We start from the raw sequence: 22,679 nt of genomic DNA, 5'->3' as shown, positions 1-22,679 counted from the left end.
TACATTTTTGGTTGCAACATGACAAAATGTGGAAAATTTCAAGAGGAATGAATACTTTTTCAAGGCACTGTACATACCTTAACTACGATCTAGTCTCCAGCAGCGTAAGCTCTGCAGGGGACACAGTCGACAACAGCTGCGATATGAATGGGAAGTGATGTCACCCATAGACTTACTAGGGGGCTTTCCTTGTCAGCTACCTCCTCTGCACCTGCCTACATAGCAAAGCAGCCGCTAACAGTTCAGCGTGGGACTGGACCGGAGCAGCTTCAGAAAAGATATGTACACCAATTTCCTCTTTACAGAGCTAGATAGGTTAGCGTTAGATTGTGGATGTCTACAGATGTAACGATTTTAGTGTTAAGCTGGACTTCTACTTTAAACTAAGAGCCATTTGTCCAGAAAAGAGAAGATGTCCAGCACCTTAGAACACTAGCAAAAACTAGAGTGGGGTACAGTTTTTAGGGGAAACGTTCAGGGGGTGGTATCTTCAAAAGCTTGCCAGTGTCTAATCAACTGAGCCGGCAATAAGGGGGAGTTTTAGTGCCTGCTCGCTGTTTCTTACAGCGGGACTACATATCCACTTTAGGTGTACAGATTACAGAATGCTTGAAGAACACATTTTACACCACTTGCTAAATATTGTATCTTGCCTTCAGTAATCAGTATATTTTAATAGAACAGATTTGACAAAGTGCCTACTTATGATTCAGGTTTTAATATGACTATATATAGTCTTAAACTTACCATATACAGGAGTCTTTCCAGGAAGAATAACCACAATTAGCTGTAAGCCCACATATGTAAGTTTTAAATGTTTGAACATTGGCTCAACACTGTCTGCTCCTTGAGCATATTTACAGAAACATGGCTGGCCCTGGATGGGCATCCCAGCATCCTTTGAAATCTTTCTTAGCTGGTCTGTGAAACTTCTGTTTTGGGAGACAGAATGGTAAATTAAAACAGCATGAAAAAAAAAATAAAAAATCTCAGATATTGCACAAGTGTTTACTCTACCAAAAATGTAAAAAAGGTTAGACTCTGTTAAAGATAATGCTGAATGAGTTTTATTTTAATTATGGTAGGGCTCAATAGGTTTTGAGCTGCAGCAAGTGTAAAGCACCAGGCTGGTTTAACATACCAGTATTAGTCTTGTGTCATCCTGCATTTCAGTTTAAAGGTTACCTGGAAGCCCAGACTCTGCATATTGTTGATCATATCAGTTTAGGAACAAAGTATCATAGGAATCCGTACAATTGACAAAATTAGTGTAAAATAGGTCTTTAAAATTGTTTGAATCAATTAGACAAATCCAGTAGCTGCATATTTTCAGATTTCCCACCGTGCTACACTACTAGAGAAAGCAGTAACATTAAGGCACTGGGCTAAAACATTTTAACACAAAAGGAAAAAAGATTTTTAATAACCAAGCTATTAACTAATGAGCTAATTTCTAAGTCAAGACTGATTGTAATAGAAAGGGTTCAGCTGTGCCAAGGTTTAAAATGTTTTAAAAACTGGAGGAGGATGCAAGGACAAAAACAGAAGATGCAGAGACCAGGAGTGGGTATTAATATTGCAGATTTAAAGTGGTTGTAAAGGAATTGTTTTTTTTCTTTAAATGTCTATTACTTACCTGCTCTGTGCAATAAAATCACACAGAGCGGTCCTGAACCTCTTCCGAGTCCCACACTGGCACTCCTGGCCCCTCTGTCAAGTGGCCCCAAATGGAAGCTGCTTCCCATGGGGACACTCATGCGGGCTCGCTCCCAAGCCCCAGTGCAGCTTCATCCATTGACACAGACAGTGGGACTTGGCCCCACCCCCTGCTACCTTGTCACTGGCTTTGATTGACAGCAGTGGGAGCCAATGGCTCCCGCTGCCTCAGCAAAGCCTGTGAAAATCGGAAAGTGATGGGAGAGAAGAGCTGCAGATGTGCACAACGCTGGATCGAATGAGCTTAAAGCGGAGTTCCACTCAAAACCTGTTTGACAGAACCCTTCCCCACTTCTGGAGATGGCACCGCCCCTCAGAAGTTCGACCCCCTTCCTCCTGCCTCCACCAGGCCAATTAGAAAGCACAGCGCAATTCGCGCATGCGCAGTAGGGAACTGGCTGTGAAGCTGAAAGGCTCCACTGCCGGTTTCCCGCAACAGGAATGAACCCGACAGCCAAACCGACAATCGGCTGGGGTGCCAACATCGCGGGAATCCTGGACAGGTAAGTGTCCTAATATTTAAAGTCAGCAGCTACAGAATTTTTCGCTGCTGACTTAACTTTTCGTGGGGGGGGCTGGAACACCTCCAAGTATAAAAGGGGGGTGAGGGGCCAATACCTAAACTTTTTTTCCCTTAATGCAAGGAATGCATGAGGGTAAAAAAAAAAAAAAAAATAGTATTTAGAACCACTTTAAAGTCTAAATGTGTGAAATACTATTGATGCGTTATCTGAATTTTAACAAAAACATATGATATTGTCTATATCTTTGTACAAAAAGGACTAAGGGGGAATATTTGCCTTCTGTGTTCTCTACCAAAGTACAAAGGTGTAGGCAACAGTGCATGTTTACCTGTACTGGACACCATGCTTTTTGGTCCATTAGTGATCTGACGAACAAAAAACAGAAGTAATGTTACAATTTTTTCTAAAAGAAGATTTTAAACCAGTGGTGCCAAGCACACAGCCTGCCGACCGTCAACCTCAATCAAGGACTGGTGCATACATAGCAGGTTGCACATAGAGTGTTGCAGCCCTTTGCAACAGCTGCACGACATACTATTTTACTTGCCCTCATTGTCACCAAGTACCCACACAAAGCACCCAGTCCACTAGCAGCTGCTCTTCCAGGTTACCAGGAACCACACAAACAAGCTTCGCCCACCCCGGTTTTAGTGATGGGCACACCCACGCATTTGCTCCCACCATGCTGACAGCTGCTGCAGACCAGGCATCCAACAAGTGACAGGTAGCGGGTTGGGGGAGGGGGCTTGGCGGAGCCCAACAAATATTAACGTAAATATACAGTTGTGTCAGTAGATATGTTCTCTAGGGTGCTAATGCCACAGATGGAGGAAAATCTGCCCAACCTAGTGTTTCAGCAGGATGGCGCTCCTCATTTTTACTTGAATGTTTACCAATACCTGAATGATACCCTACCAGAAAGATGGCTCGGTCGTGCAGGAATTAACAATTCACCACTGTCGCACTGGCTTCTGCGATCAGCAGAGCTAACACATTGCGACCTTTGTGGGAGTACACCGAGGGGTGGAAACACAGAAAAAAGGAAAAACAACCTCCACCCAAACAGAACCCCCCGTAAGGAAAGCCAGAACCTCAGACGGCCGCCTGCAAAACTTTGCGGTCGAAACACGCATCCAAAGATGCCCAAACATCCACCCTGTAAAACTAGGTGAAAGTGTGCACGGACGACCAGGTAGCTGCCTTACACTAGAAACAGACCATTGATGTCGGAAGGCACAGGAAGCACTAATCGCCCTGGTAGAATGGACCGCGACAGGAATGGGGGGCACCCACCCCCTAACGGCATAAGTCTGGACAATAGTCTAAATAGTGTCCAAAGAGGCCGCCAGGCTTTTCCTTGGGCCATCCACTTAAACAGGGAATCCAACTTCCGAAAAGGAGCCATAACCGACAGATACACAGAAAGCCTGAACCACATCCAAAGAGTGCAAGGCGACCTCCTTGGGGTGAGACGGTCAAGGACCTCCTTGTGGAGAACCAAATAGGGAGACTTACACGACAAGGCCGCTAGCTCAGAAACTCGCAGAGCTGACGTAATAGCCAATAGAAAGACAACCTTCTGAGAGCGCGTAAGGGGATCTCCCTAATGTTCTCGAACAGTGGCTTCTGAAGTACTGAGAGCACTAGGTTTAGATCCCATGGAGACGGTGGCGAGCGCAACGGGGGAGCCACGTGCCGAACCCTATGAACAAAAGGTACGCACCGAGTGAGCAGCCAACGGCCACTGAAAAAAGATAGCCAGAGCCAATATTTGCCCCTTGATAGCGCACAAAGCCAGCTTCTCATCAACATGCTGCAGGAACACAAGGACCTTAGATACCGAATAGGTGCACAGATGCCACACCACAGCCTCACACAAAGATGTAAGCCTTCAAGGCGATGACAAATCTTCTGTGAAGTGGACTTGCGCGCCTTCAACATAGTGGGAATCACAGAAATCAGCAACTCCCGTTCTCGCAGCACCTGGCTTTCAATAGCCAGGCCGTCAAAGCCAGAGACGGTAAAGCAGGGTGGAATATCGGTCTCTGGGACAGGAGGTCCTCCCGCACCGGCAGTCGCCAGGGAGCGTCCGCCACCATTCGTATCACATTGGCGTACCATGGATGCCGAGAAAAATCTAGAGCAATTAGAATAACCGGTATCCCCTCAGCCTCTACCCTGCACAGCAGACAAGGGAGGAGCTTGAGAGGAGGGAAGGCATAAATGAGCTGATAATGCGCCCAGGGTACCACCAGCGTGTCCAACGCATGCGGCAAGAAATCCCTTGTTCCGCCCACAAATCTCTGCATCTTCTGATTGAGACGGGAGGCCAGAAGATCCACGTATGGCATGCCCCACTGCAGGCAAATGAGATGAAACACCTACGGATGCAGCGACCACTCCCCGATCCAGCAACTGATGGCTGAGGTAGTCCGCGGAGAGAGCCGGCACGTGAAGTTCAGCCCACCGCAGAACGTGAGAGACCTTGAGCGCCGCTGCTGAGCTCCTCGTCCCGTTCCCCCCCCCGGTGGTTGGCAAGCCACCGCTATGGCATTGTTCGACTGGATCCTGACCGGACGACCGCGCAGCTGCGGCCAAATGGAGAGGCATAACCTGATCACACGCAACTCCAGAACGTTGAGCGATAGATGACTCTTCAGACGTCCAGCTGCCCCGGTCAGGCTGACATCCATCGTGATCACAGCCAATGGAGAGGGAGAAATTACCCTTCCTGGTCCGTAGGGCCGGAGACCGTAGCCACCAAAGAAGCGAAGCCCTGAGGCCCTGGTCAGATGGCCCACGCGGATCTGACAATCCAGAGATGCTAATAGTCCTGTGAGCCTCCAGGTGGTTGACCTAATCAGGTCTCCAAAGTAGGGCCTCTTACAAATGATCAGCTGCTAACGTTACGCATGTCTCATATACCATGCAAGATAATCAAATTATAAAATACTGCGCTATCAAAATGATAAATATAAGTATATAATAAAGTGGTATTGTGCCCTCTCATGACATGTATAAAATGTCAAATACTATACATTAATATGCAACAAACTTCAATAAATGAATAAAAATGCTTCAATAAGCCTGTGAAAAATATATATAAATATTCCAAAATATTTGTGCAATATTCAAACAAATAATAAATATTTCTATCACCCCCAAGTATTCCAGGGGTTGGGCCAGAAGCAACACGGACTTCTGGAGGTTCAACATTCCGCCAAACTCTTGTAAGGCTTGCATGGCGATGGCCACATTGTCCCTCAGTTCTGAAGCCAACACCGCTCGCAGGAGGAGATCATCCAGGTAGCCCACGACCGCAATTCCCTCGCTGTCTCAGCAATTCCAGAACTAGTGCCAGCACCTTGGTGAAGACCCGGGGAGCCGAGGCCAGGCCAGAGGGAAGTGCCACAAACTGATAGTGTGTGTCCCTGAACGCAAAGCGCAGAAAATGCTGGTTCCCGACACAGATGGGGACATTCAAGTACGTGTCCTTGATGTCCATGAAATCCCCCTGATGAAGCGCAGCCACCACAGAACGAACGGACTCTATCCTGAACCTCCGTATCTTCACAAAACAATTGAGGGGCTTGAGATCCAGGATCGGACGAAGCCCCCTTCCTTCTTTGGAAATATGAACAGATTGGAGTAGAAACCCAAAAACCTTTCCGAAGCTGGTACAGGAACCATCACCCCCCGAAGAAGCAAGTGCTGCACCACCCCAAACAAAGCTTGCCGACGAGATAGGGGAAGAAGATGATTAGAGGGAAAAAACCTGTCTGGTGGACAGGAAGGAAACTATTTTGTAGCCGGACAAAATTAGTTTGCAGACCCACTGGTCGGAAAGAAGGTCCACCAGTCCGCAAGCCACTGAAGGCAACCCCCCACCCGCAAGAGGGGCCCTGTCTGATACAGGGCTTCTTGCCTTTTTTGGACTGTGGTAGAGAAAGGTACTCTCCCCGCCAGCCCCCCCCCCAGTAATATTTATAATGTTGTCCAGAGTGGCTCCAAATAGACGCCCACCCTGCAAATCCACCAGAGCCTTCCTAAACGTTTGGTCTGCTGACAAACACTTGGTCCAAAGCAACCGGCGAAGAACCACGGCCGATGCAAAGATTTTAGAAAGTAACAGGGCCGTGTCCAAGGCCGCATCACAAACATACTCAAGCCCTTGCACTAACTGGTCTGCCAGTTCCACACAGACAGGAGAAACTTGCTCATTACCCAACTCGCGGTGTAATAGCTTAGCCCACTCAGTAAGAGAGTCTGCGACACCAGAGCCGTGGCTAACACCGGACAAAGGGCCGAACCTGCCATTGTAAACATAGACCAGCAGTCTTTCTGTCGGCATGGCCCGTAGCCCCCCTGGCGGTTTTCCCGAGTGTGGCTCGGGGTTAAAATTCAGTACCATTAGCGGTAACCCCGAGCCACACTCGGGATCGCATTGCAGGATCCTGGGGCGGCGTTACTTACCTTGTCCCCGGGATCCTGCGATGTCACCCGCAGTGTCCGAGGGCTCCGTCCTCCTCCGAAGCCTCTGTGCCAGGCTCCGTTCCCTGCGAGCGGCGCGACGCACTGGGGCGGAGCCTGGCGGCAAATTAAAAAAAAAAGTAAAAATCATAACACATACAGTACTGTAATCTTACAGATTACAGTACTGTATGAAATGATTTCACATCCCTTTAGTCCCCAGTGCTTTGTCCCATGCCCTGCATGCAGTTTTACATGATATACACTGTTCTTTCTGCCTGGAAACTGGAGATTGTCCAAAGCAACCAAAAAGTGTCCCTTTACGTCAAAAGTGGCTTTAGACCAGCTAGAAAACAGCGATAGTAAATTAGAACACTTGCAGAATTGAGCGATAGTGAATTGTGGGGAAATTTATTTTATTACTATTTTTTCTTTTTTTTTAATTATTTATTTTTATTTATTATATTATAATTTATGTTTTTGTGTTTCAAACTTTATCATACCCGGGATATCTACTAGACTCTGGTTTGGACAGATTTAAGTGTGTTATTGTTAAGATTTACAGACCTACAATATAAAACGCCAAATTTCCATGCAAAATAATGGTACCGCTTTCAGCACCTAAAATCCGAAATAATCATACCGCCAGGGAGGTTAAAAGAAGGGGACCCCTCCACCGGAATCATGGTCGCCTTGTTCAACCTAGATACTGGAGGATCAACGACAGGAGGGGAAGAATTCAGCAGATGCTCCTCAAAGGGGTAACGCACCGAAAAACGCCTCGGGACTGAAAAGGAACGCTGTAGGCATTCCCAATCCCTTTAAATAAACCCATTGAAATAAGACAGGTAAGCGGTGCGGACCGGCTTATGAGACCCAAAGAGGACTCTTCAGACGCCCCCGCCGGATACTCAATTTTCAAGGTAACGCACACCGTCGTGATGAGTGCGCCGACCAGCGCTTTTCATGCGCAGCGACAGGTTACTCCTCGCTGTCCGAAGGATCCAGGGTCGCATCATCTGAGCCCTCAGGGCAGGCCCCCCATCACCACAATGGAGCCTGACTCCGGATCAGAGTCCACCCCAAAAGACGGAGGGGGTAGCGGGACGTTTACCCTCCTTATGCCCGCACGCCACTTCAACCCAGGAGATTAGGTATTCCAGGACCGCCGACAAAGTGTCCAGGGGAACAGCAGACCCAGAGGGACCAGCTGCCATCATGGGGGTTGTCTGGGGGGGCACCTGCTTCATACGCCATGGAAGTCCCACGCTCGACCGGACACCACCAGGGACCGAACACCCGAGAGAGAGGAAACCACCCCCCGTGCTTGTGCCAAGCTCAAGGTGCAACATCCAGCGCTATAGGGCCAGAAGTCTCCCCACGAGGCTACAAGAAAATGGCCGCCGGCCACACTTCCGCAGACAGAGCCCGAAGCCAGAAACAAATGGCGGCTACTACAAGCGGAGGACAACACCAGCCACACTGCCCGCACCTGGAGAGCACAGAGACCGCCCGGAAGGGACCCCACAAAAGGTCAGGTAGGGCCCAAAACGTCCACCTAGTGGCACCCAGCAACCGACTGCCAGGCAGCACAACAGGGGGACGGGGCAGGGTGGGAGGGTGAGGAGGAGATTTCCCAGAAACGACCAACAACCCCAGGGAGTACCCAGCTGCTCCAAACCTTGCCCAGACCGGGCCGGTGGAGCATGTACTTATACATCCAGCAGGGATTGCGGGTCACACTCCCAAGACAGATCAACCTGCCATCTAAAACACAGGGACTGTCAGCCACAGTGACAAACACCCAGACGTCAGGTGCTTGGTCATATGCATCCCTGCGAGGAGTCTTGCCCGCCGGCTGCCCCCGTCCAGGATGGGTCTTGTCGCGGCCGACCCAGCGCGGAGCTCAGGTCTGGCGCTCGGTGGCCAGGCTGGGGAGACTACCAAGATCTATGCTATCCAGCCTGTCACCCAGCCCAGCAGTTGATTGCAGATGTAGATCAAAACTAAGAACAAAATAACAAAATATAAAAATAAAAAAAACAAAAGGAACCACAGGTCCCAGCAGGGAGCCAGGTCCTTCTAGACTAGGCAGAAAAAAAAAAAAAAAAAAAAAAAAAAAAAAAAAAAAAAACTGAGCTGCCTGTAGCAGAGTGGGGGTTTACTACCAGTAAAAACCACCGCTGTGCTTTTTTTTTTTCTGCCCAGTCCTATTCCTGAAGGTGGTGATATAACCCTAGGGGCAAGAATGGAACTGCTGTGTCCGTCAATGAACTAAAGAGATCAGCTTTACTTTTGCACCATCCATTTTGAATCACACCACCTGCTGCATCATTTTTACAAAATATCAAATATACAAAAAAATAACCTATTGTGCAGCCCTCTGGACAAATGTGGATCTGTACATGAGGCCCATTTTTTACTTGGTGTACTGCCAATGATTTAAGCCCATCAGGAATGTGAAGTATTACACAAAGGTCTTTTTAAAATGGCAGTATGGCCAGTTAATGCCACAATACTGAAACACCGTTTTAAAGCTCTACAGAGCTCCCTATGCATTTAAGTGATAAAAAAAAAAAAAAAACACCTTTACAAATACAAAACATGTTATACTTACCTGCTCTATGCAAGGGTTTTGCACACAGCAGGCCTCCTTTCTGGGGTCCCACAGTGGCGCTCCTGACTCCTCTTCGAGTGCCCCCACAGAGAGCCGCTTTCCATGGGAGCACTCCTGCGTGCGCACCCCCGAGTCTTGCTGCTGCGTTCATTGCGCTCATGTGACTAAATTTGATTGACAGCAGTGGGAGCCAATGGCTCCCGCTGCTATCAATTATCCAATGAAGACCTGAGACAGTGGCTGGAGCTGCTGTGCTTGTCCTCGTCGCTGAAATGATTAAGTTCAGGTAAGAAAAAGGGGGGCTCTGGGGGGCAGCTGCAGCAAAGAAGAAGTACTTTCACCTTAATGCATTAAGGTGAAAAACCATGAGGGTTTACAACTGCTTTAAAAGAAATTCTGCTGGTAAAAGCAAAGCTGGAGAAGGGCTTGGGAATAAAAGATTATTAAAATTCTTTCGATATCCAAAGCTATAAGGATTACAAGGGCATCCAAAGGAGTTGATCTTATCAACCTTCAAAGGTCAGGAAGAATTTTTTCCCATGTGGCTGTAAAAGCTGTGCATGGTTGAACTTTGTTGCATTTAAAAATTCACAAATACCTGTACTTATTTTGTATATGCACCATTCTCCCATAAATATGGAAGCAAATATCAAACCTTCGAAATTTTAATCAAAAAAAATAAATAATCTGTATGAGAAAGATTTACGACATTTAGAAAAAAGATGGTTCTATAGGCTGCTCTAAATAGTCTGATGAGGAAAAAAAAAAAAAAAGGTGCACTTACTTTAACAAGTCTTCTCTGCACTGTTTCTGTGGGGCAAAGCAGGCAACAGCCCAGACTTTTATTTCAATACCAGCGTAGAACTGCTTCCCTCTCATATCCCAGACACCTTGGTTTGGAGTGGCTACTGTTTTATTCTGACAAGAAAGTAGCATGCGTCAGTGGGCAGTTATTGGGGTTTATAAGTGCTTATTTAAAACTAATCTGGTTGGCACAATATTTTAGGCATTACCTCTGGCATATCTAGGTAACATTTTACTTAAGAAACCTACCCGTCCTCCATATTGAAGCATAGGAGCTGGAAGCACCCTGCCTGTAAGCTCGGTCATTTCATTATGTACAACAATACCAAACTCCTTCAGGTATGGGTCTGGTCCCCCAACCATACTGTTGCTCTTTACCTACAAGACAAATACATTTTTTTTTTTTAATTTTTTTCTTTTAATTCAAAAGTAGCTTTTATTGAGCATAGTAGAAAATTTATAAACACACGGGTAAACAGTGCAACATGCACTACATTTACGAATCAATCCAATTGACATGCACATATGGTGTTACATTTATTACATTGCACAGCTGACATCTGCGGTATAGTAATGCAGGAGTAAGAAAGGAGACATTAATATGTTGGAGCATATTGGGTAGTTGAGTTGTTTGAATACAAAGGGGGAGGGAGAAAGTCAATAAGGGAGTCGTGAGGGCATCACGCAATCTCTCCCCCTCCTTTGCACACAAGGAGGCAGTAAGCTTAATCTCTTACGTCACAGGTGGAGGTATCCTCGAGCCATCTATCCCAGATTTTGTAATATTTACCGGGGCAGCACCTATGGGTATAAAGCACCTTTTTATAGGGAAGAGTAATATTTACAGCCCTGATCCATTTCCGCAGTGTGTGTGTGTGGGGGGGGGGGGGGGGGGGTCCCCCTCAGCCATGTTCTAGCAATCAGCAACCTGGCAAGGAATAATGTCTCCTGCAGAAAAGTGTTTAAATATTTGTCGCTCTGAGAGTGAAAGGAGACCCAGCACACACTGACGGGGGCAAAGGGACAGCGGGGAGCCCATGCGGGCGTGTAGAAATCTCACCACCTGTGTCCAAAACCCCTGTATGGATGGGCAGGCCCATAACAAGTGAAAAAAAGAGGCCATGTGGTGGCCACAGTCTGGGCAATTGGGGTTATGATCATGTTTGTATTTGGATATGCGAACCGGAGTCAAGTATGATCTGTGAAGGACATATAGATGGGATAATGTGATGGTGTCAGCTGCAGGCCGCATGAGATATGTGTATATTTGGGAAATCAGTTTCTTGGGGTCTTCCCCCAGGACTATGTCCACTAATAGTGGGACCTCAAGGGCGGGGACAGGGTCGCCAAGCTGTGTATTGAGTGCATGCCGCAGTTGGAGGTAACGAAAGAACATGTGGTTTGGTAAATCGAAGTTTTCTTTAAGTGTTTGAAATGATTTAACCGACCCGTTGGCTACAACTTGTGGCAGGTAAATTACACCTCTAGCAACCCATAAACTATGATCAGGAATTGTGACAAGTTCAGGCAAAGCGGGGTTATCCCATAGGGGAGTGTGGGAGTGAGGAGAGGGTGCTTGGCCCAGTCGCATGGCAGTCTGCCAGATCTTACAATGATGTGACAGCATGCGTCTCTCGTCACTACCATGAGACAACCCCCGGGGTACGCAGAATAGGATTTGGAAGGGGTGAGGTATCTGGCCGTGGAATTGTGAGCAGACCATGTGGGAGTAGCGAGTTCTGTCGGTGTGGGTGAAGTGGAAGAAGTGAGAAAGTTGAGATGCTATGTAGTACGTGAATAGGTCAGGGAGCGCTGTGCCTCCCAACTCAGTTGGACATTTTAGAACCTTCATTGATAATTTATGACGGGATGAGCCCCATATGAAAGAGTTAAGGATAGATTCCATTGATTTGAATATACGCACAGGGAGGGGTACTGGGGCTTGCCAAAAAATATATAGTAACTTAGGAAGGAGGATCATTTTCACCAGGCTAATTCGGCCCATGACCCCTAGAGGGAGTCTGGACCATGTCTGTGTTTTGGTTTTTAGTGTATTAAACAGTGGTTCAATGTTAAGGGTAATAAAGTCAGTGAGAGATCGGGAGATGTGGATACCCAAATATTTAATGGTGCTTGCCCTAACCAGGGGGAGAGTGGCTTGGTCGGCCATAGGGGCGCCCATATCTAGTGGGAGGATTTGAGAGTTAGTCCAGTGTATCTGAAGCCCAGAGAACGCCCCAAAGTCTGTGATGGTACGAAGAGCGGTCTAGAGTGAGGGGCCTGAGTCAGAGAGGTAGAGGAGCATGTCATCGGCGTATAGGCTTATTACCTCCGTCGTCTGACCACAGCGAAGGCCCCTGATTCGGGGTGATATCGAAGAGCTATCGCAAGGGGTTCTACAGCAAGGGCATAGAGCAAGGGCATAGAGCATAGGCGAGATTGGGCAGCCCTGGCACGTACCGCAAGATAGTGGGAAGGAGGGGGAGATCCTGCCATTTACCTGTATGCTTGCTGTGGGGGCCTGGTATAAGAGTTGGAGCCATTTTATGAATTTTGGGCCGAAGCCAAATCTTTTGAGGCATTCCCATAAATAGCTCCACTCTACAGAGTCAAACACTTTAGCAGCGTCCAAGCTGACCACTACTCTGGTGCCTATGTCTGTATGTTGAGCTTGGAGATTCGTGTGGAGCCGCCTCAGATTAAAGGCCATGTTTTTATCTGGCATAAAGCCAGTCTGATCGGGGTGTACTAGGCTGGATATTACTTTGTTAAGACGCACGGCCAAAATTTTTGCCAGTATCTTAACGTCTAGTTGGAGAAGGGATATAGGTCTGTACGACCCGGGGAAGAGTGGGACTGTGCCCGGTTTAGGTATAAGAACAATAAGGGCTTCGCTCATGGAAGTTGGAAGAGTATTTGTATCGAAGATATGCGCATATAGTTTGCAACGCTTGGGAATTAAAGTCTCACTAAGTTGTTTGTAGAACTCGAGGGGGAGCCCGTCAGAACCAGGTGCCTTGGATGTGGGGAGTAGAGCAATAGCTTCTGAAATGCATTCCGTGGTAATTGGTGCTTCCAGTTCAGCTATTTGTGGGGGTGACAGTGTAGGGAAGTCTATATCTTGTAGGAAGTCTGAGAGTTCAGCCAGAGAGTGTTGGGAAGTGGAAGAATAGAGAGCGGAGTAAAAGGACCTGAACTCTTCAGCCACCTGGTCAGGATATGATATCTTAATACCGGAGGGCGAATGAAGAGATATCACTACCGGGGGTTTATGGTCTAAGTGGGCCATGTATGCGAGGAGCTTGCCAACTCGCTATCTTCGAAGACACGCTGTTTGCTGAAGAAAATACCTTGTTTGGCCCTTTCGAAGTGTAGCTGATTTGTGAGTCTGGAGTGCATGTGTACAAGAGGCATTGGCAGCCGTTGGGTTATCCTGAAAAGCTTGTTCTAAGGTGTTTAGGTGATCCTCTGCTTGGTGAAGCAGCTGTTTGGAGGTGGCCTTATGACGATTGATGCGCATGGAGAGGATCATACGGACGTGTGCTTTGAAGGCCTCCCATATGGAGCAAACCCGGGCAGTACCGTCATTGATGCGAAAGTAGTGTCCCCATTCACGCTGGATACCATCCAGATTAGGGAGAATGGTAAGCCAAAATGGGTTCAGCCTCCATATCCTAGCAGTAGGGGGAGACGGCAGCCGAAGCTTGATCCAATATGGGGAGTGGTCAGAGAGCACTCTGGCATCAAAGCCCACATCTAGGCAATAAGAGGGGGGGCAAGGAGAATAAGATCTATACGGGACATGGACGATCGTGAGGGTGTGAAAAAGGAGAAACGTGGTTTTGACGGGTGCATATGTCTCCAGGAGTCAGTGAGGGCAAATTCTGTGAGGAATTTACCAAATCTGGTGGTGTTGGGTGTTGAAGGGGGGGATTAGCGGGACTTAGTCTATCTAGATGTGGGTTTATGACCGTGTTGAAGTCCCCCGCCCAGACTGCCAGCACCGAGGGATGAGACATGAAGGAAACACCCTGTTGGAACATGGCAAACTGAAATGGGGGGGGGGATATAAAAGGCCATAAGAAGGATCTCCAGGCCCCCAACTGTAGCATGCATAAATAACGTCCGGCCCTGAGGGTCCGACTGCAGGGTGTGAAGCTGAAATTGCACCGTTTTGGCAATAAGGATTGCAATCCCACGGGAATTGGATGTGTGTGGGGCCTGGTATAGCCAGCCCACCCATGGCTTTTTGAAGCAGAGTTGTTTTTGACCTGTAAGATGATTTTTAACCAGGATAAAAATATCTGCTCGCTGGGATTTGAGATGCGAGAGTACCGCTGTTCGTTTAGCCCTCTCGCAGAGGCCCCGAACATTCCAGGTTAAAATTTTAAGTGAAGCCATGGCATAAAGTTGTGGGCTAGTAGGTGCAGTCGGACCCTCAGGACGCGGCAAACAGTGCAAAATAGGATACTTATCTCAACACAGTTTCTAACATAATACACAGGTGCACTGAATAACCGAGGGCTGTAGAATTCAAATGGGGAGCCCCATACCTGTAACTGAATACAACAGAGTACGTAGTAACCATACCCTGCTCAGGGGTATTATATGCCTGAGAGAACAAACCAAAGCTGTCGATGCCAGCTTCTAAGGTTGTGCATGCGGCATGTCAATATGAAGATCAAAAAAACAAAACAATGCATAAAAAAACTAAAATCTAACTGCATAGACTCTGTACCAGCAAAGCAGATTCAACACACTGCCGTCCATCAGGATGGAGGGGGCAGAGGCTGGACAGGGAAACATTTGCGGGTTGGTAACAATCAGTGGTGGCAAGTGGGCCACAGTCTCAAGGTGACCAACTAGATCGGGGGGGGGGGGGGGGGGGGGGGGCGCGCTCTTTTCTTTTGAATCTTGGCGGAGAAATCCGGGTAAACCGCCACAGTCAAGTTGCCCAGGGGAATGTTTCCTCTCTCGCATGTAAGCCGAAGGATCGTATCCCGATAGTTTAAGAACTTGGAGGTGAAAGTTCTTGGCGGGGCACCCACAGGTGGAGGTTTTGCAGCAAGGCGGTGGGCGCACTCCACAACAAATGTGGAGGAGAAGGCCTCTCTGCCAAAGGTATTAACGAGCAGGTTTTCCAGGTAGGTGGGGGGGGGGGGGGGTCGGCACCCTCAGCCCTCTCAGGGAGTCCTACAAAGCGGAGATTGCATCTCCTGAGGCGGTTCTCCATGTCGTCTTGTTTGGAGAGAACCATATTCAATTGATGCTGTAGCTGCTCGGTGGTGATTTGCAATGGATGCAGGTCCTCCTCCACGTGGTCAACGCGGTGTTCCCCCTCGGTCACCCTCTCACGGAGCTTGTGGACATCCTGCCGGATTAAAGAAATGTCGACCTTCACCTCCTCAATCCTGGAGGTGAGGGTGGATTGGCAGAGGGCTATAGCCTCCAGCACTCTGGCTGTGTCTCCGGAAGCCTGATCGTCTGGTGCAGGAGACTGCGGCGCCATCTTCCTCTCCTGGGTCTCAATCGTCATGGCGGTATTGAGCCAATTTTGCCGCCGCTCCGGATCGTTTTGGAGGGGACATGTCAGTCACAAGGTAGGCAAGTGAACCGGGTCTCGCAGGCGTCTTTTAGCGGGGAATACAGCCCCAAGGATCGCTGTTTAGGATATGTCTCGAGCGGAGCCCTCACGCCGCGCGTCCTACCCCACGCAGCTCCAGACCACGCCCCAAGACAAATACATTTTAACACCACAAAGATTTTATTTAAACCAAAATTATCTGCAAGTTGACTGCACAAACCAAAGAGGACTAGGTGTACAGTCACAGTCAATGACAATAAATACAAGTATATTGAAGTACATTTATCCTGCTTAGGCTGTCTTGATCTAAAGTAGTTATTGGCTGCAAGCTGTAAACATTGCTAAGTTCACAGCTTCAGATTCACGTAAGCATGCATTGGTTGGATACTTTTGATTAGAGGGCTAGGCAGGCAGCAATATGGGCCCATGTTAAAAATACACCCAGAAACGAGGAATTTTGACTGGCCTTTAAATTCCATATCTTGGAGTATACTAAAGAACACAGGGTGTCTAGTCATAGACCATGGGCTAAACGAGCCTACCTTCAGGCGACTGGACACTTGAAAAAGCTTTCTGTGGGGAATGCCTCTAAGAACACTCTGATAACTCCACCCATTGTGTGAGTTTTTTTTGCAAGTGAAAAGGAGAAACAGAGGGGAGGAACCCATGTCCTGTCCTTTACTCCAAAATATGGAATTCAAAATTCCCATTACCGTAATCATACACTACAGGGCACAAAATCTATAGTCAGACCATGAGACAATTTCAAGCAAAGAGGCTGGGGGGTGGGCAAGAATATAGCAAACGGCAGCCAGGCCTACAAGAAAACAAAGGTCAGATGCTAAACTCTCAGATGACTGCCTGAAGCACCTTGCATCCAAAGATCACATTAGCAAATGCCGAGAGATCAACTCAGAAAAAAAAAACATAACTTTGCATTAGAACAGCTTGAGGATTTATAGACCTGCGAAACTGATGCTTGATGTCGAAAAGACCAAGAAACACTAACAGATCTGGTTGAGTAGGCCCTTGTTGGTAGGGGAGGAACCCTCTTTCCTTAAAGAGAAAAAGAAAAAGAAAAAAAAAAAAAAAAAAGCTTCCTGAGCCACCTAGCTATGGTAGAATAGAAAAGCAGGATGATCTTTCTTGGGACCTTCAAAAGTACAAAAAGGCAAAACTTTTTTGGGTGGAATAATGTTGCAGCTAGGTAAACCCTAACTGCTTAGACCTCCTCAAGACAATGACGTGAAATCTCCTTTGTGTGCTTCAGGGCACAAGATAGGAGAATATCCTCATTAAGGTGAAGAGTGACCATCTTGGGAAGAAAGGAAGGTCCGGGTCCCCCATCTCAACAGAAAGAAAAAGTGGAAAGATCTTTGGAACAGAATGACTACATCAAAACCTGTCACTTTAGAGTACTGGTGGGGCTGGTCTAGACAATACTGGAGGGATAGTCAAAGAATAAAATACTATATGCAAAGAATAAAATATTCCCAAGTGTTGAGGTGCCTGCTTTCACACAAGACAAAACAGGCCTTTCAAGTGCAATGGTAGATCTTATGACAAGTACATTTTCTTGCTATGAGCAAATGGGAATGACAGAATCCTTCAAGTGGAAATAAACTGTGTTTAAGCACCACAAACTGAAAATGCTATTAAATTCATTTCTAATATTCAAAGCATCCACCCACGTCTCAATGCTTTATTTAGTTAAGAAATCCCTTTGAAAACCACGCCCCTAGCATTTCTAGCTGTTGCCATATAGAGTAAGGTGATTCATGCAACATTCCTGAAATCAAAAACCCCCTCCAGATGAAAGAAAAAATGCCCATGAAGACTTCTGGGATGAATGACATTATGGTAGAATTAAAATATACCTTCCCATCTTATCTTCTAATGCTAGCAGCAGAAGGATTAAAAATAGTTAATGTGAATTGAGAAAGTTTAGTTCTGCTTTAATGCCCGCCCCTATCATTTAAGACCTGTGTTTCAACAGAGGTGTTAAAGCCAGCAAATGAGGATGGAAGAGGGTCTTGTTATAGGAAGTCTGGCCTATTTGGAAGAGGCAAAAGTTCAGCTGCCTAGAGTCCGATTATGCCTCTGTACCAAGTGTTCTCCTATGCTAATTTGAGGAAACCATCACCAAAATTCATTCCTCCTCTTGGCTGCAGAGTAGTTGAGGGAGAAGCTTCACTGGAGGGAACGCATACGCCAGACTGAACAATGTCAAAGGAATCACCAGGTTAATGCCACAAAGGCCAGGGGATCACTGGGTCAGGTCACAAGTCTGTCCAGTCCCTTGTTGAATAATATTCCCCACTTCTGACAGAGCCATCAGAAAAATTTTTGCCGTATGTAGATATTCCAACAATTTTGGCTATGGATTCCCAGCTCGAGAGAATCAAGCTTGTCTCCTTCAAATGTGCGCAACTTTCAGCTCCCCTTGGTGGTTTATGTAGGTCAAAGCTGTGAAGTGGTTTTTAACTGTACGCTTACTACTTGACTGCAGTAGGAGGGATTAGTGCTGAGTCAGTCTTATGGCTCAGTTCCAAAATATTGATGGGAGTGTTGACTCCTGTGGGATGACTGCTTGACAGCCACTCAGGTAAGTGACAGCCACTCAGGACAGCTTGACAGCCACTCAGGTAAATGTGCATGAAAAATGGAAACGTTCCACATAGTATAAAATTAATGGTAACCAATATTTATTAAACACAATGCCAATCACATGTATACTAAACAGACAGCGCTGAACAAGTCAAAATCTCAAAGGAATACACAGAAAGCTTCTGAGTTTCGTGATGACATCACAAGCGTGGGCTCTACCAAGCTCTCTGGCAGAGCCCTCTCTTGTGACGTCATCACGGGACACAATGACCGATGCAGCCCCGTCTGCGTCTCTAGAGAAGCAGGTAGCACAGAGTAAACAAGATTCTTGCGTGCTCAGCAGAAATGGCAGGTGGAAGTATATCAGCCAGAAGGAGTTTGCAATGCAGCATTATTATGTGTGTAGAACCTACCATAGGGTTAAACTTTACATTGGTGGAAGGAAGATGCGTCTACTACATTGCCAGAATGTAATGGATACATTTCCAAAGGGGGATAGCACACCAAATGAAATACCATCCTACATGTTCAACAGGACATGGTTAAAAAGGCTTGGTCACAATTACAAATAAACATTCTTCCTTATCCATGTTGCAGGTTCTGGAGACATACCCTCAAAAGGGGTCTTCAGGGATTAGGTGCCATAGCAATGGCCCACAGCCCTAGAAATGTATAGCATTCTCCAGCTATCTAATCGTTCACCTTAGCGCACCACATGCCAAGGTAAGTGCCAAACACAGGATTTCAGTGCCCAAAGCAAACATGACAGGCCAGCCCTGCTGATGCACCATTTGGGTACAGTTCCTAAGGTACACATGGAAGGCAACCAATACAAAAACGGTTAGCGAGCCTTGTGGCGTTAAGCAGTTTGAGCTCATTTTATAACAAGTACTTCTATAGCGCTGTCAAATATTGCCGCACTTTACATATATAGATTGTACATTTAAAATATCTATTAGGATCTTGACAGAAGTGGAAGTAGTGAAGAAAAATAAAAACAGATTGGTGTCTCCAGAGGGTGGTGACAACTAGAGCCCCACACAATGGGTGGATAATGTGAGGGTGCACTAGCTTTTGAGTCCAATCACCTAAGGTGACATATAACCAATATAACCACACATCCTGCATTCTGTATGATTAAGATAAAAATAAAGTTTACTACCAAATGCTATAAGCACTTACCAGCCTGCTGATCTCCTCTTGTCTGTCTGGAGCAGACCGAGCTGTCGCTTTGATCATAGTGGAAGTTTGATTGTCAGTCAGCTTCTTAATACAACGTTGGCCAGCTACGATGTTACAAACCTGAAAATAAGTACAGATCATTTGTGTCAAAGCACTTTCAACCTATCCTATAAAGGTCTAGTAATATTTGTCAATATACAGTTTGCCTTTTTTACTGTGCTACCATTATATGAATGACCTGTATGATGCACAGAATAGACAGCTGGGAAACACTTATCCTGGTTGTAAAGCGGTATGACTTGTAAGGAGTTTATGTTTTTTAAAGTCAGTTTTAGCATTTTAGGGGTGAGACAAAAAAAAAAAAAAAATCACAACTTGTGTATTAGAATAATTTAACCAGTTTTCAGCTAAAGTGTAACCAAATACCCACGGTGCTCACACAACTAGTAACTTCAATGTCTAGGAAAGGACAGATATCTATATATGAATCCCTAATAATGCAGGTATCCAAGACTATGTCATTAAAATGCAGTACAAGCTGGGGGGAAGATATAGGCCACATCACAGATGAGGAATGGTCTGCTATAATGGAGAATGTACCCAAGGTATCCCTTTCCTGCTCCCAAAAACTTACACAATTATTCATTATACACCGAACTTACCGTACCCAATGTAAACTACATAAATGGCACAGAAGAGATGACCCTTTTTGCCCTCGTTGCAGGATAGATAACGGTACTCTTGTACACATGCTCTGGAAGTGTCCAAAATTGCAAAGATACTGGTCTGAAATAGTCAGCTCTATAAATAAAATATGGAATCTTACATTTGTGGTTGACCCCAAACTGTGTCTGTTGGGATGGTTAGACGAGGAATTATATACACCGCACACTTATATAGCCATTATCAGAGTATTGTTTATTGCCAGAAAACTTGTTGCCAAAAAATGGCTTTCGGTGTCGCCGCCAACACACGCAGAATGGGTTAATGCCATAAATAATACTCTATTGAGGGAAAAGTTGACATAGCAGCATAGGGGTAGCCCAGCAAAATTTGAACGTATATGGGATCCTTGGTTGGAGGTACCTGGTTTAGCCCCCTTACAGCTGGTCCAAAATAAAATACTTGGTGGTAGGACATAGGCGCCTGCTCCCCTTCTCTGAGGAAGGAGGCTGTCCACACTAGGTGGACAAAGGGTGATATGGTGACATAGAGACTCAGAACGTGGATCAATCTGACATAATATTCTTGATGAGAAGTTGTCTTACTCTGTAGTGACGAGTTATATGGTTTACTTATATTAGTTAAAGAGAGAACGCTGGAAACCCCCCCACACTGTTTGGGGGGGGGGGAGGGTACCTCTGCACCGACCGAACGTCCTTTCAAGGACCGGGAGCGGAGTAGGGGTACAAAGCACTAAAAGGACACGCTTACTAAAAGTAGAAAATACACGAAATGGTAGATACTGATATGGACATGTAGAGATTTGTCTTCTTAAATTGATTGTAAGTTCACATATACCACAATGATGTAGGAGAAGCAATCTGATTGGTTGTACATTTCGATAATAATATGTCCTTGGCAATGTAATTTGATGTATGTTTTTGTTTTTTGTTTTAAGGAAGAGTTTTTTCTCTTCCTATGCTTTCTAAATAATAATAAAAATCTAATTTAAAAAAAAGTAACCAAATATTTTTGTATTTAATGTAAAATCAATTTCTTGAAGTCCATTGGGTACACAGGAACGTAGCAATTCTTACACATTTGGATTATACTGGACAATGGCAGACAAACATTAGGCCAGCTCCCGTTTGACCCTACCTCCAACCATAGGAGGTCAGTCTTGCAGGCAAACAGCACTAAGGCCAATACCAAGCATGGGGCCTGTGTCTTGGTGTAAAAGAAAAATAGGATTTTTAACTTGCCGTAATACTGTTTTGCGTACAAGAGACACAGGATTAATTAGTTCTTGTACACTGGACAAACAAAGCTTTAGGACAGCCTTAGTATAAACCCCTCCCATTCATTTTGTAGCAAAGCAATAGTAAGTGTGGACCATAACCCCCCCCAAAAAAAAAAAAAAAAAAAAAAAAAAAAAAAAAAAAAAAGGGACCTCTGTTCTCCCTTACTTTTCACTTATTCTAACCCATTTCACTTAAATCATGAAAAATTTGGAGGGCATCGGGATACCAACCCTGGTAGGAGACAGGGGGCACAGAAACTCTTCTAGTTGAATTTGTGAGCTTGAACTCAAGGCTCTATAAAATGCACATTTTAATTTGCAATTACCTGCAAAAACAAATTGTAGTTCATTTGCATACATGCATCCTGGATTTGGCCACCAGTGCCTGAGTAGTTTTGCTTTATTATTGTGTTTGTTCACCTATGCCTTACTCAAATTAAAAAAAAAAAAAAAAAAAAAAGAAGAACGAAAGACATTTCGGACTTGTGTCCCTAAATGTACTCCTGTAAAAGGATTCTAAGTCCACAAATGGTTTTCCTAAAACCTACATTAAATAAGCAAAGGTTTAAAAGGAGAAGTTCAGCCAAAGCTCGATTGGCTGAACTTCTCCTATGGATCACAGGAGTGCAATTTGTTTTGCACTCCTGTGACCCATTTTCAGCAGAGAGCAAGATGCCGGCTCTCTGCTGACATCACAGAAATCAGTTCAGGCACCGCATCATCCCGACAATGGGAGTCTGGAACCGCCAGGTGCCTGGACTGACACCTCTCAGTGAGTCGCTGAGAGCCTGAGATGGACGCTCCCCGCACCTCCACAGCTCCACAGCTCAGCACTCCAGTGAGCGAGGAGTAGAGAGCTGCTGATCGACAGTCAGCAGCTCTGCTTGGGGAGCTGTGAGAACTGAGCCATCGGCAGTGTTTGAGCGCTCAGTTCTCAGTGTAGAGGCGCCATGGGACAGATGCAACATCGGACCGATGCTGCATCCACCTAGGCAAGTATGGAAAAAAAAAAAAAAAAAAATCCCATACTTCTCTTAAGTAATTCTGGTACATTGGACATACAAAGGCAGTTAAACTGAGGGATGGGCAACACAGCAAAAACCAACAGGTCAGCACACTAGGCTCAATATAGCCACCTGAAGGATCTTATGATCAAAACTGGCATCAGTGAGGCAAGAAAGTCAACCTGCCTAAATGTAAACGTGTGAACAG

At 46.0% G+C, this 22,679-nt stretch overlaps 1 protein-coding gene across 1 annotated transcript in view; it reads right to left on the bottom strand.

Annotated features, from left to right (window-relative positions):
- Positions 1-22,679, bottom strand: part of LOC141128352 (protein argonaute-4) — a 146,278-nt gene that overhangs the window by 47,013 nt on the left and 76,586 nt on the right. The window contains exons 9-12 of the mRNA XM_073615596.1: positions 19,505-19,624; positions 10,381-10,509; positions 10,112-10,245; positions 748-932 (exon numbers count right to left, since the gene is read on the bottom strand). Coding sequence (XP_073471697.1) covers positions 748-932; positions 10,112-10,245; positions 10,381-10,509; positions 19,505-19,624 — 568 coding nt within the window. The remainder of the gene's footprint in view (positions 1-747; positions 933-10,111; positions 10,246-10,380; positions 10,510-19,504; positions 19,625-22,679) is intronic.

Source organism: Aquarana catesbeiana, linkage group LG02 (genome assembly GCF_042186555.1).
Source record: "Aquarana catesbeiana isolate 2022-GZ linkage group LG02, ASM4218655v1, whole genome shotgun sequence".
NCBI lineage: Eukaryota > Metazoa > Chordata > Amphibia > Anura > Ranidae > Aquarana > Aquarana catesbeiana.
Note: the sequence above shows the minus strand (reverse complement) of the source record. Positions and strands in the feature narration are given on the sequence as shown.